We start from the raw sequence: 15264 nt of genomic DNA, 5'->3' as shown, positions 1-15264 counted from the left end.
ATGAACATGAAGAAGGCAGGTTAGCAAAGACTTGGGCCTAGATTCACTAAACCTTCCGATCGCCTAGAACTTTTTCGGTATGGCGGTAGATAAGAATAAAATTATTATTATTATCGCAAACCCAGTTTACTGGTTTTGCGATCGTTCCCTGACCCAATTCACTAAACTGCTATACTATCAATCTCCCATCTGACATGATCCTCCCATACAAATGTGCAAAATAGCCAAGCGATTTATTCACTAGCAATTGCTTGGCTATTTTGCATTGGTTTTTACTATTATCGATCCTGACTGCTGCAGACCTATCGGTAACTGTATTACCGACAGGTCTGTCTGGTTTTTATTTTTAGTGGCACTGATATTTTGCGTGTATTACACATGCAAAGTATCAGACAAATAAAAATAATATAAAAAAGCCCCCCCCCCCACCCTTGCCGTCGAACCCCCCATACCTTTAAAAAGTTGGAAGCAGGAGGGGTGCTCACTCCCTCCTGCTCCAGGCCTCCTCCAACAGCGAATGCGGACCTTAGGCCCTGCACAGGGAAGGGTCTAAGCCCTGATTAGGGAAAAACAGCCTCAGCCAAATCGAAGCCCGAAGGCTGAGGCTGCAGAGCAGGTCCCACTGTCAAAATGAAAACAAAGAAAAAAAAAATTTTTTTTTAGTTTTATACAAAAAGAAAGACATGAAGCACACACTCAACGAAAAAGACAAGCTGCAGCTGAAAGGCACTAATTAAACGTGCTGAGCTTTAAAGTAGGGACTTCTCAGCAACGCGGGAAGGCACTCACGCATGCACGGTGTGGCAGTCGCAAACTTTCTGAAGTTCTTCAAGCAAGATTGCTTTTGAAGCTGTCCACATCGGGAATCCGTGGATGACGTCACCCATATGTGAGAATATGCTGCCTGCTTGTCCTGGGATAATGTAGAATATGTGCATGTATGTGAATCTTTTACAAAATATAAGCATGCAACATCTGAAGCACATGTAAATATATGTAATCTTGTCTTGACACATACTTACATGAACATACTTAGTCATGCAATTTAGAGAGCCATTTTCCACAAATAAAACATATTTTACATGCTGAAATAAAATTAATCCAATGTATCTAACAACATGGTTTTTTTTCTGTATAAATTTTTAATTTCAGGTGACAAAATAGGGCAATTGTATAATTTGAAGGACATATATATGTTCTCCTTTGGTGCCTTCAGCTTGTATGTCACAGTACAAGCAAGGCAGGTACATAGGTTTATATATTAGCAGCTCAGTCTCAGAGTAAGTAATTTGTCAGTCACAACACTCAATATTGCAGCAAAAAAATGCTTTTATTTTCCTTTCTTCATTTTTGCTGTTTTCTCTTTTCGTTTTTTCACATGTTTTGGAATTTTGTTTTTTCTTTTTTCTCGCTGGGCTTCTTTGATCCTCTTTTTTCTTTCCTGTGGAAGTAGTAAAATAAAGAATCTGAGCCCGGATATTTAATACAGTGAATGATAAAGCTTGTCGCAGAAGCTGCTGCTCCTCACACAAAGGTTACAAGAGAGTAGAGAAAAACCAGTGCTCTGGCATCACCCAAACAGTCTTAAGAAAGTTTTCAACTTAAACCATCCAGTCGTATGTTGCCCTTTATGTCCATCTAACTGATCACCAATGAATGTGTTGGGTATTCAGCAATGCAGATTTTACCAGTTGGATGTTAGAAGCCATGTATGGCAAGTGCAGTACTGTTCAAACAGAATACATACCTTATACCAGTGGTCTCAAACTCAAACCCTTTGCAGGGCCACATTTTGGATTTGTAGGTACTCAGAAAAAAAATAGTTAATGTCTTATTAAAGAAATGACAATTTTGCATGAGGTAAAACTCTTTATTTTATTTAATTCAATTTTTATCCCATCCTCCCAGTAGCTCAGAATGGGTTACAAGGTTTATAGTTTATAAATCTTTCCTTTTGGCTAAGTCCTAATAATAATATTGTAATTTATAGCTAGAGACATAGGATCAAGAAACTTTTATTTTGCTTTTGTGATTATGATAAACATACTGAGGGCCTCAAAATAGTACCTGGCGGGCCACATGTGGCCCCCGGGCCGCAAGTTTGAGACCACTGCCTTATACAGTCATTCTATATTATTTCTTAGTTTAAATGTGTAATTCAAAAATACTTCACTTCTTTCATTTGCTCTGTCAAACACAAACTCACCAACCTGTAAACAAGGTTCAAGGTCAAGGTTCATTAACATTTGATTTATCGCTAAATCTGTTTACAAAGCAATGTACAAAATAAAACATAAAATATAGGGATACAAAATTAAAACTCAATAACATAAGTTTAAGACAGGACAAACTTGAGGTGGAGGGAAAGAAAGGGAAAAGATTACATCTGTCTTAGTTAGGAAAACAAATAGGGAAAAAAACATAAGGGAAAGGGTTAGATTAAAAGTTAAAATGCTAAGAAAAAATTAAAAAATATTAAGAATTAAAAGCGTCTTTAAAAAGGTGTGTTTTCAAAGATTTTTTAAAAGAATGTAAATCTCTTTCGATTGTAATATATTGTGGAAGAGAATTCCACCATTGTGGGCCCATGACAGAGAACATGTCTGCTCTTCTTGTTCCTATTGTTTTCAAGGAGGGTATGACTAATAAATTTTGGGAGGATGATCTTAAAGAGCGAATGGGATTGTAAGGAATTAACATTCTTGATATAAACTGAGGCTCATTGTAAATTAAAGTTTTAAATATAAGCAGCAATACCTTGTATAAAATACGATTACTTATAGGAAGCCAATGAGCATCGATCAATAGAGGTGTAACGTGATCAAATTTCTTTGCATTGTAAATCAATTTAATAGCGGTATTTTGAATAATTTGAAGACGTCGTTTTTCTTTTTGAGTGATGTTAATTAATAGAGAATTACAGTAATCGATCTTTGTTATGACTAAAGAATGGATGAGGATGTTACGAGATTTAGGTTCCAAAAATTTAGTGATCGATCTTATTAGTCGCAGTTTGTAGAAACAAGATTTAACTATATTATTGATATGTTCATGGAAAATCAGTTTATCATCGATTATAACTCCCAAAATTTTTAGATTGTGAACAATCTCTATGGAATTATTGTTTAGGATAAATGGGGATTTGAGAGTTAAGTCGTTTTTCCAATTAAACAAGAAAATAGGGCTTAACAACTCCCAGTCTTCTTTCCTCTCCCTTATCTTTCTCATTCCAGTGTATACTCTTGGCCAATGCTAGTCCTAACTAAAAAGAAAAACTCTTAAAATGGCTGTATCAGTAGTTGGGATCCTCAGAATGGCTAACAGTTCCCTTTGTTCCAGGCTAAACACGTGTTCTACAACTTTTATCCAATATACTTGAAAATAATTATGTCTTCAGTGTATTTCTTCTAATGAGTCACCTCCCTGAATAACGCAGACCAAAGACACTGCAAAGAGAACAAATGACTGGTTCGAACAAATTTCCCCTCATAAATCAGAAGTGTAATACCCAAATTGCAGTTCTGGAAAACTGAAAATCTTTGTCCAGCAATACTTAACACAAGTGCCTGTGATGGAATAATGGATTTTAACATGGCCCTTTCCTACTAACCTTTTTATCTATTTCAGGTTCAGCAGCACGATCTTTGGGATGAACCTCTTCCTCATCGTCCTCAGAACCTGAAGATGTGTCGCCACAGCTGCCTTCACTTTCCGAATCCAACCCTACCTCCTGTTGCTCTTTGTCTGCTTTTTCAAGAAGAGAAGGCACCTGCAGACAAAGTTATATTTCATTATAGTAGCCATTTTACTATCACACGCCCAGGCACTTTTCATGCATACTCTTTAAATATTCAGTTTTGCTAGTTCTATGACTAAACCATTCACAGTGTCCATTACTTCGAGGCAAGACATCCCAAACAAGATATCAAACAGTGTAGGAACAGCAACCATTTTCTATCTTCGATCATCTTTCTAACAATTTCAAATGGAAAAGTAGTTCCTCACCTCCACTGGATTTATTTCTTTGGACTGATTGTTCCTGAGACTGCCATCAGGAAAGGGATGAAGGGGCAGATTCTCAAAACGAAAATCTGCCTGTAATGTGTTTGCTAAACTGGTTCCAGTTGATTTAGCGTGCATGTATTTTAGCGGCAGATTATCAAAACAGGATAGCAAGGTCTTTTCCGAGTTTTCTAGCAGTCTTCGATGCTGCCGTGCAAATGTAATACAATGAGGTCATTAATATTAAAATGATCACTCCGAGCAATTCTCTAACCTCGTTGTGCCACATTTGAAGCCAAAATTCACCAATAGGTCTGAGCTGTTGTCCTACTTTCTGATCAGTGACTGAGCACTAATTGGCTCAAGCACTGACAGGAAAGTAAGGTTTGACAGCTCAGCCTCCCCCATCCACTCTTTATTATATCCCTTAAGGTCTTCTCTTTATATCTAACAACCTCACCTGCTCTAAGTCTGCAACTCTAGCTATCATCAGCGATGGGCACATGCAAATTTAGCAAATCTTCACTACTCTCCGCCAACCTCATTTGCATGAGAGTTTTTGGGAGATGACTCACTTTTCTTAAATCACTACTATAACAGCTGCAACAGCAGCCCATCAGTTTTTAATGCAAATTTTTGAGAATCCAGCCCTATGTTTGCCAGAGAGATCAGTTAAGAGCCAAAGAACAATACCTGTTATTTGACTAGGATAATTCCCAGAAAATCCTCCTAACACTAAGGGTATGGTCTGTGCACACTACTATACTTTCAGTGACTTAAGTAATACATAGCCATAAAAAGAACTGCTTCCTATTTACTACAATGTTGCTGAAAGATAGATATGATCTTACCATTTGAACCCCAGATAAATCCTTTTTTAATCCTGTCACTGTCTGGTACAGAATCTATTAAAAAAAAATTAAATGCGATTAGACAAAATATTGATAAAGACTGGCTTTACACAGTATATCCTGCAATAAATCACTAGAACATCCCATAGTCAAAGCTTGTTTCTAATCCCATGAAGAGCTCTCAAAGCAATACATAGATATTAGGGGGCCATATTCTCAATCTATAAGCGGTGGTTAAGCCGCTTCTCAAAAAAACCCTTACTGGATCCCTACTGCCCGTCCAACTATCGCCCTGTCTCTTCTTCTGTTCCTATCCATGATACTCAAGCGTGCTATTCTCCGTCGTTGCTGAGACTTCCTTTCAACTCAACAGATTCTCAATCCTCTAAAATGAATTTCAATCATTGTTGCTCACAGCTGTTTCTTACAGACATTTTACAAAACAGCTAAAAACCTATCTTTTCTCCAAATACCTGACTAGCTGATTCATTCAAATATATGATTATGTTTAATGTTTATAATCTTTTGTAAACTGTGTAGAACTTTTTGGTAACACGGTCTATAAGTATAATGTTATGTTATGTAAAATCTGGTTTTCGCCCCCAACATTCCACAGAGACTGTCCTCACTAAGGTCTGCAGTGACTTGTTCATGGACAGATCTAAGGGCCTTTATAACTCTATCCTTATCCTTCTTGACCTGTTTGCTTCCTTTGATACTGTAAATCACAACTTACTCCTTGATATGGTGTCCTTGTTTGGATTCCGTGATTCTGTCCTCTCCTGGTTTGCCTCCTACCTTTCCCAACGCACCTTTAGTGTATGTATTGGTGGATCCTCTTCTGCTGCTACCCTGCTAGCGGTTGGTGTACCCCAGGGTTCTCTCTTAGGACCTTTTCTCTCTCTACACCTCTTCCCTTGCTGCCCTGATCTCCTTCCATGGCTTCCAGTATCATCTTTATTCTGATGACTCCCAGCTCTACCTCTCTACACCTGAAATTTCATCTAAAGTCCAAGAAAAAGTCTCTGCTTGTTTGACTGACATTGCTGCCTGGATGTCCTGTCATCATCTGAAACTAAATATGTCCAAGACTGAGCTGCTCCTCTTTCCTTCTAAACCCTCTGCTCCTCCTTTCTCCATTGTTCTAGTATCCTCTGCTCGCAACCTTGGAGTCATCTTTGATTCTGACCTCTCATTTTCTATGTACAGTCAAACCTCGGTTTACGAGTAACCCTGTTTGCGAGTGTTTTGCAAGACGAGCAAAACACTCAGCAAACTTTTGACTCGCAAACCGAATGTTGACTCAATTTGCGAGCACCCCCCCCCCTGATAACCGGCATCGCTTCTCCCCCGCTCGCAAAGGCCCCCTCGCTCCAACCGGCACCCCCTCACCGTGTGAACCGGCCCCCCCGCCAGTACAACTTAAATTTACCCACCTCCCCGTCTAGCACCAGCACCGGCACGCAGGCACAGCTCATGTGCTTAGAAGATCTTCCGGCTTCGGTTCCATAGACAAAGCGCGCCTTTGTTCCGAGAATCTCGGCGAGAGGGAGAATAGAAGTCCTTGAGCATACGCAGATGCATGTTCAAGGCAGGCAGAAGCCGGAGGTGTCAGGTCAAAAGCATGCCAGGACAAAGGTGCGCTTTGTCTATGGAACCGAAGCCGGAAGCCGAAAGATCTTCTAGGCACATGAGCTGTGCCTGCGTGCCGGTGCTAGACGGGGAGGTGGGTAAATTTGAGTTGTACTAGCGGGGGGCCGGTTCGCACGGTGGGGGGGGCGCCGGTTGGAGCGAGGAGGCCTTTGCGAGCGGGGGGGGGGGGAGCGATGCCGGTTATCGGGGGTGGGGGGTGGGAACGTATCATAACGAGTTTCCATTATTTCCTATGGGGAAACTCACTTTGATAAATGAGCATTTTGGATTACGAGCATGCTCCTGGAATGGATTATGCTCGTAATCCAAGGTACCACTGTATATCCAACATGCTGCTAAGATCTGTCGCTTCAATATCACCAAAATTCGCTCCTTCCTCTCTGACCCTTGTCCAAGCTCTCGTAACCTCATGCTTAGATTACTGCAATCTACTCCTAACTGGTACCCCTCAGTGTCACCTCTCCCCCTTGCAATCTGTGCAAAACTCTGCTGCGTGACTCATCTTCTACCAACCTCGCTACGCTCAGGCTACCCCTCTCCTTAAGTCATTTCACTGGCTCCCTATCTGCCATCGTATACAGTTCAAGATCTTATTGCTGACCTACAAGTGTGTTCATTCTGCTGCTCCTCAATATCTCTCCTTATACACCTCCCAGAGAACTCCATTCCTCAGAAAAGTCACTCTTAACGTTACCCTTCTCTTCCACTGCCAATTCTAGACTTCGTTCCTTTCATCTAGCTGCCCCCTATGCCTGGAATAAATTACCTGAGTTTGTCCATCAAGCCCCTTCCCTTGTTTAAAAGCAGACTGAAAACTCACCTTTTTGATATAGCTTTCAACCCTTAACCCTACACCTCTGCCCTCCAACCCAGCCAGCTGATTAACCATTCACCTTAACTGTATCCATGACACTTGTTTGTCTATATTGCCTGTTTAGATCGTAAGCTCTTTCGAGCAGGGACTGTGTTCTTACTGTTTGTGACTCTGTACAGTGCTGCATGCGTTTGGTAACACTATAGAAATAATTAATAATAATAATAATTTTATTCTTATATACCGCCAAAGCCATGGAAGTTCGAGGTGGTTTACAGCAAGAAGCGCTGGACAATCAGCGAAGAGGTTACAATCAAAGTCAACAGTACAATCTTACATAATGAAAAAATTGGAAAGCTATATAGTTCTTAGCAGAGCTGTGTAGATTCTTAGTTTACAAATCGATTGAACAAACTCGTTTTTACCAATTTTCTAAAATTGAAGTAGGATGAGGAGAGCGTGATAAAGTTACTAAGTTCCATTTGCCTGCCTGGAAGGCAAGAGTTCTGTCCAAGAATCTTTTGTAGTGGCAGGCTTTTATTGTCGGATAGGTGAACAGATGTATTCTTCGTGTGGGCCTAAAAGAACTTGCCAGATTAAAATGGGAAACTAGGTAAGTGGAGGCCAGACCAAATATTGATTTATAACACAGACAAGAGAACTTAAACAGGATTCGCGCCTCTAGGGGCAGCCAATGGAGTTTTTGATAGTAGGGGCTTATGTGTTTCCATTTCTTCAGTCCAAAAATCAGTCGAGCTGCCGAATTTTGAATGACTCTGAGTCTTAGAATGGTTTTTTTGAAGGATCCCAAGTAAATGATGTTGCAATAATCGAGCAAGCTTAGGATGGAAGATTGAACCAGTAAGCGGAAGGATGCTGCATCAAAATATTTTCTGATGGTTCCGAGTTTCCATAGTACCGAAGAGCATTTTTTAACCAATAAATCTGTGTGAGCATTTAGGGTGAGGTGGCGGTCCAGGGTGACTCCCAGGATTTTAATGGAGTGGTCAATAGGGCTTGCAAGGAAAAATTTGGTTTTGTCAGTGTTGAGCTTCGATTTGAATTCGGTCATCCATAGTTCAATTTTCTTTAGAAAGGATGATAGATGAATCTTAGTCTTGGGGGTCAGAGAAGTAAGGGGAATAAATGGTGATGATATTAGCATAGATATAAAATTTAACTTTTAAGCTTTGTAGTAAGTTCCCCAATGAGGCAAGGTAGATGTTGAACAATGTAGGGGAAAGAGGAGAGCCTTGCGGGACTCCACAAGAGTTTACTAGTAGTAGTAGGGTCTTATGAATGTTATTTCCTTATACTTTTATTCTAGGAAATGAAAATGCACACTACCTGCCATAAAACAGAAGTGATGCCATAGGGGGTTTGAGCATTACCTTCATAACTCATACCAATTTCCAGACAGACACAGCTACTGACAGCAATCATAGTTGCACCAGAACTATCAACACATTTATGTTCATTAATTTGTGTAACTTACATGAATAATGCCTCCAAAATGTAGTTTTCACTACACGGTCAGTAGGATTTCAATTGCTTATATTGTTACATTCTTTTCTGTGATTCTTAGTGGCAACAGAGCTACTTACATTATCCTGCTGTACATTTACAGCCACCTCTTCTTCCTTCAGCTTCAGCATCACATCTACATCCCTCTCATAGTGCTTCACATCAGTCAGGGTTCTAGGGATGTATGCTTTCTTGAACACCTAGGAAATGAGAAACAACATTTGCTCTATAATTTTAAAAATAAAGTCAGATTGGAGGAGGAGTGGCCTAATGGTTAGAGCAGTGACTTAAGAATCTAAGGAATTGGGTTTTACTTCCACTGTAGCTCCTTTATGACTTTGGGCAAATCATTTAACCCTCCATTGTCCCAGATATATAATAAAAATAAAAAAGTATCTGTATATAATATGTAAGCCATTTTGTATCACAGAAAAGCATAGTTACTTACCGTAACAGGTGTTATCCAGGGACAGCAGGCAGATATTCTCTACATGTGGGTTACGTCATCCACAGAGCCCGGTCGCGGATAGCTTTTCAAGCAAACTTGATTGAAGATCTCAAGTTTGCTAGTGCTGCACCGCGCATGCATGTGCCTTCCCGCTCAGCTAGAGGGCGCGTCTCCTCAACATGGTCTTCAGTTCAGTTAGCTAGCAAAGAAGCCAACCCGGGAGGTGGGAAGGTTGCGAGAATATCTGCCTGCTGTCCCTGGATAACACCTGTTACGGTAAGTAACTGTGCTTTATCCCAGGACAAGCAGGCAGCATATTCTCTACATGTGGGTGACCTCCAAGCTAACTAGGAAGGGACAGTGGGAGAGTTGGCAATTCAGGAGAACAGATTATGCAAAACCGACTGGCCGAACCGGTTGTCGCGCCTGGAAAAAGCATCCAGACAGTAGTGAAAGGTGAATGTATAAACCGAGGACCAAGTGGCGGCCTTGCAGATCTCCTCAATAGGCGTGGACCTGAGGAAAGCGACAGACGGCGCCATCGCTCTGACTTTATGCCCCGTGAGCTGATCCGGAAGCGGAAGACCAGCCTGAGCGTAGCTGAAGGAAATACAAGCAGCCAACCAGTTAGAAATAGTCCGCTTAGAGACAGAGCGACCCAAGTGATTAGGATCGAAGGAAAGGAACAGCTGGAGAGCAGAACGATGAGGAGCGGTACTCTTGAAGTAGAAGGCCAGCGCACGCTTACAAGCAAGAGAATGTAGAGCCACTTCCCCAGGGTGAGAATGGGGCTTCGGGAAAACCATAGGAAGAACAATAGATTGGTTGATGTGAAAATCAGAAACAATCTTAGGCAAGAACTTAGGATGGGTACTGTCACAATCCTATCCCCGATGCTCTGCCTGTACCGGGTTTGGCTCCCACTAAAGCCAGCCCAGTCATACAGAGAGCGAATCATGGGGATAGGGTTGTGACCAGAAGAAGGGAAATAGCTGCATTCCCCTTTAAACTGGAAAATGCTGATTGTGAGGGAGGAGAGGAAAGTGAAGAGAATGGCCCTGGGCAGTCTCCTTGGGACCTCCCTCCCTCCTCCAACTCTCAGCTGAGGGAGATAATCAGCAAGCCGAGAAAACCTAGGCAAACTGTACAGGCAGCTCCTCCCACTCAGAGAGCAGGGTGTGGGCGGCTGAACACTTTAGAGGCTGCTCTTAGGAGGAGAAGGGCAGTTCACTCTGGGCCAGCACAGGAAGAGGGCTATCCAGGCTGTTCTCCTGTAAACCAGGATATCGAAATGCAGGAAACAGACATTGACCCTGTGGCCAGCCAGCCAGCCAAGCCAGAGCCTATGGACTGCATGGAAACTCCCAGTCTGCCTGAAGACACCTGGATGGAAGTCAGCTAAGTGGCAGGGCTGGGAAGTTTGGGGTTTATTAACCCATTGTATATGTTTTTGGGACTGCTTAGGAAAGGGTGCTTGCCTTTATGAGTTGATTGGGAACTTGTGCTGGCTGGTGCTGTCCTGCTTGAGGGAAGCAGGAAGAGAAAAAAAAAAAACACGTTTTTCTTTTTGAGCTTTAAAGTTTCCAGCCAAGTTGAGCTGGCTGGGACTGTTACTGTTTTGTGAGTGTGAGAGGGAAGTAATGTGTGGGGAGAATCCACTGTCCATACTGGTTGGGATTGTGGGGCCATTAGTGGCATTCTGTGTTACAGAAAAGTAAAGTAGTGGATTCACTTACTTCCCCTCCCCCACCAACTCCCTTTGAGCTGGTTGGGGCTCAAGCCTTCATAACAAAAAGGCTTGTGCACAAAAACCATCTATAGTGCTAACAGTAAGAGGTGTTGTTGGTCTGAATGTAAGGACAGCAACTCTTTTTGGTTTATTTTTACTTTCCCGTACCGTCAGCATGTAGATGACGGCTGGAAACCTAGACCTGTTGGTCGGTGATATAATTTTTGTTAATGTGTTTCTTGCTACTTGGGAAGTTGGACTAACTACAAGTTCGTTCCCAGCAATATACCACGCAATAAAGTGGTCATCACCTGAACAATTAGATTGACTCTGATTTTCTTTTTGCCTGTTTATTTTGATTATGCGAGAATGTCGTTCAGCAGGACTTCCTTCCTTTATGGGAAGCACGCAGAAGGAGCTCTAAGGTGAGCGTGGACCGGCCCCGCTGAAGTACAGGTACCGGCCCCGCCACAGTACGGAGAACCACATTATCATGATGGAAGACAGTGAAAGGTGGGTCCGCTACCAGGGCTTGAAGCTCACTGACCCGACGGGCAGAAGTGAGAGCAATAAGAAACACAACTTTCCAAGTAAGATACTTCAAGTGAGCCCGTGCAAGTGGCTCGAACGGGGGTTTCATCAATTGAGCAAGGACGTTAAGATCCCAAACCACCAGAAGAGGTTTGAGGGGCAGATGAACATGGAAACGTCCTTTCATGAAGTGGGAAACCACAGGATGAACAGAGATAGGCTTCCCGTCAATCGGCTGATGAAAAGCAGCAATGGCACTAAGGTGGACTCAAACCGAAGAGGACTTGAGCCCAACACCAGACAAGTGCAATAGATAATCCAGTACAGCTGACAAGGAGGCAGACAGCGGCTCCAGCTGTCAAGTAGAACACCAGGAAGAAAAGCGGGTCCACTTCTGAAGGTAACATTGGCTAGTGGACTCCTTCCAAGACGCCTCCAGAACATCCAGCACAGGCTGGGAGAACTGGAACGAGGGCATTAAGTCTCGAGGAACCAAGCTGTTAAGTGCAGAGGCTGGAGGTTGGGATTAGAGAATGACACGGGGAGCGATCCCCGCAGCGAACCGCTGCGTGGCTGCGGTTTGGCTGCGGGTTATGGTGACCTCATTAGCAAATCGCCGCAGACGCGGGGACAAATCCTTTCACCGACCGCAAAAACGGTGAATAGATTTGTCCCCGCAGGCCAATGTCCCCCCTTCTAGGAACCGCTATTTACCTGTGTTTCACCGTGCTCCTCATTTGTCAGATCAACCCTTCCTGCCAATAGAACCCGCCCCCCCCCCCCGACGATCGCCCTCAGCCCTTCATGCCGACAGAACCAGCCCTCCCCAACGATCGCGGCAGGAGGGTACCCATCCCCTCCTGCCTACCCCAACAGCCCCCCCGACGATCGCAGGAGGATATCCAACCCCTCCTGCCAGCTCCCCAACAGCCCCCCTATGATCACTGGTAGGAGGGTGCCCAACCCCTCCTGCCGGCACCCCCAACGGCCCCCTATATCGCCAATAGGAGGGTGCCCAACCCCTCCTGCCGGACCCTCCCCCAACAAACCCCGCCATCCCGAAACACCACCCTTAGTCTTACTTTCCAAGTTGGACCGGACAGCTCCTCGCTCGTCTGGCCAGAAGGCCTGCCTCCGTCCAAATGAGGCGGGCCCGCCCTTCCCCTCCCCTGCCTAACCCACAGGATCCTAGGGCCTGATTGGCCCAAGCACCTAAGGCCCCTCCTATAGCGGGAGTGGCTTTAGGTGCCTAGACCAATCAGGCCCTAGGATCCTGTGGGTTGGGCAGGGTAGGGGCGGGCCCGCCTCATTTGGACGGAGGCAAGCCTGCTGGCCATACGTGTGAGGAGCCGTCCGGTCCAACTTGGAAAGTAAGACTAAGGGGGTTCCGGGGTGGGAGGGTTCGTTGGGGGGGGGTCCAGCAGGAGGGGTTGGGTACCCTCCTGCCGGCGATCTTAGGGGAGGCCATTGGGAGGACCGGCAGGAGGGGTTGGGTAAGCATTTAAAGTACATGTCGTGTTTGTTTTTGCATTGCTAGCCCCAGGGGTGGTGGAAGATTAGTGATTGAAAAACTGTATGAAAAATAACTATTTTAAATTTAGTGATCAAAATGTGTCAGTTTTGAGAATTTATATTAATTAATTTTTTCTCTGCGTGTTTTGTTTTTGTATAGTTATTAACTAATATTTAACTAAGTTTTAAAGTTTTAAAGAATGTTTCCTTTATACGTAAATAAAGAAAAGTATATAAAATCGTACCCGTTTGAGGCTTTTATGTATGCAGCGGTGACGGGGCGGTGAATGGGGTTGCAGTGGCGGTGACGGGGCGGTGAATGGGGTGGCAGTGGCGGTGACGGGGCGGTGAAGGGAATGGCGGTGACGGGGCGGTGCAGAGGATGGTGAGACGGGGACGGGGCGGTGACGGGGACCAATTTTTTCACCGTGTCATTCTCTAGTTGGGATGAAGAAGAGAACCCCGACTCTGTGTAAGCAGAGAAGGAAAAATAGGCAGAGGAAGAGGCTCCCTGGAACTGAGTTGCAACAGAAGGTAGAACCAAGGTTGGCGGGGCCACCGAGAAGCTATCAGAATCATGGTGGCATGCGAATACTTGAGCTTGACGAGAGTCTTCAGAATCAGAGGGAACGGAGGGAACGCATACAGGAACTCGTTCATCCAATCCAGAAGGAAGGCATCTGCCTTGATCCTGAGAGGAGTGTAAACCCTGGAACAGAAGCGGGGCAACTTGTGATTGAGGGGGGACGCGAACAGATCGGCGTCCGGAGTCCCCCAACGAGCAAACACCTGACGCAGGGTCACAGAGTGGAGGGACCACTCATGAGGCTGCAGCAGACGATTCAACTTGTCCGCCAGACAGTTCCACTGGCCCTAAATGTAGATCGCCTGAATGAATATGTTGCGGCGGGTGGCCCAATCCTAGAGCTGCATCGCCTCCTGGCACAGAGACCTGGACCCCGTGCCCCCCTGTTTGTTGATATAATACATGGCGACCTGGTTGTCCGTGCGAACTAGACCACCCGGTCGCGAAGAAGGTGACAAAAGGCTTTCAAAGCGAGGAAAATCGCCCGAAGCTCCAGAAGATTGATGTGACAAAGGCGTTCGGCACGGGACCAAAGACCCTGGGTGCGCAGACCGTCCAGATGAGCCCCCCAAGCATAGGTCAACGAGTCCATCGTGAAGACCTTTTGCGGAGGAGGAGCATGGAACAGAAAACCTCTGGAGAGATTGGAAGAGAGCATCCACCAATGGAGAGACCTCCTCAACAAAGGAGTCATGACAATGCTTCGGGAGAGAGAATCCCAATCTTGATTCCATTGGGACGCCAGAGTCCATTGACAAAAGGAGTTACGTGAACCGTGGAGGCCATGTGACCTAGGAGAACCATCATGAGCCGAGCCGGCACCGAGTGTAGATGGGTCACCCTTCGGCACAAATGGATTAGGGCCTCCTGACGAGGGAGAGGCAAGAAGGAGCGGAGACGAACCATGTCCAGGACCGCTCCGATGAACTCGAGAGACTGGGTCGAGCAGAGGTGAGACTTTGGAAAGTTCACCTCGAAGCCGAGATTCTGAAGGAGCAAGATGGTTTGACTCGTCGCTCGCAGGACTTCGCTGCGAGAAGACGCTTTAACCAGTTGTCGAGGTAGGGAAACACCTGCAGGCCGCGGAGGCGCAGGGCCGCAGCCACCACTACCAGACATTGCGTGAAAACCTTCGGAGAGGCCGCCAGGCCGAAGGGAAGAACACGGTACTGGAGATGGAGATTCCCCACCCGGAATCTCAAATACTGGCGAGAGGCCGGGTGTATCGGAATGTGCGTGTACGCCTTCTTGAGGTCCAGTGAGCACAGCCAGTCCCCCTCGTCCAAGAGGGGATACAACGTGGGAAGGGTGAGCATTCTGAATCGTTCCCGGACCAGAAACTTGTTCAGAACACGGAGGTCCAGGATCGGACACAGATCCCCTGTCTTTTTGGGTACCAGAAAGTACCGAGAATAAAATCCGGAGTTCCACTGTTCCGGGGGAACCTCCTCGACGCCCGAAGGCGAAGAAGAGCCTGAGCTTCCTGTAGGAGGAGGGGAAGCTGAGACTGAGCAGAAGGAAACTCTCTTGGACGCAAGTCCGGGGGTCTGCGACTGAAGTGGAGGGAGTACTCCTCCCGGATGATAGACAGGACCCAACTGTCAGAGGTAAGAC

The 15264-nt window shown here is 45.0% G+C and overlaps 1 protein-coding gene across 2 annotated transcripts in view; it reads right to left on the bottom strand.

Moving 5' to 3' along the window:
• Positions 1-446: 446 nt before the first annotated feature.
• RIOK1 (RIO kinase 1) overlaps positions 447-15264 on the bottom strand; it is a 96621-nt gene continuing 81803 nt past the window's right edge. The window contains exons 15-18 of one of the 2 annotated variants that reach the window (XM_033934847.1): positions 8925-9044; positions 4854-4907; positions 3611-3769; positions 447-1441 (exon numbers count right to left, since the gene is read on the bottom strand). In XM_033934847.1, coding sequence (XP_033790738.1) covers positions 1331-1441; positions 3611-3769; positions 4854-4907; positions 8925-9044 — 444 coding nt within the window. In that variant the 3' untranslated portion in view covers positions 447-1330. The remainder of the gene's footprint in view (positions 1442-3610; positions 3770-4853; positions 4908-8924; positions 9045-15264) is intronic. The other variant, XM_033934848.1, reaches the window with a different exon arrangement.

Source organism: Geotrypetes seraphini, chromosome 2, assembly GCF_902459505.1.
Source record: "Geotrypetes seraphini chromosome 2, aGeoSer1.1, whole genome shotgun sequence".
NCBI lineage: Eukaryota > Metazoa > Chordata > Amphibia > Gymnophiona > Dermophiidae > Geotrypetes > Geotrypetes seraphini.
Note: the sequence above shows the minus strand (reverse complement) of the source record. Positions and strands in the feature narration are given on the sequence as shown.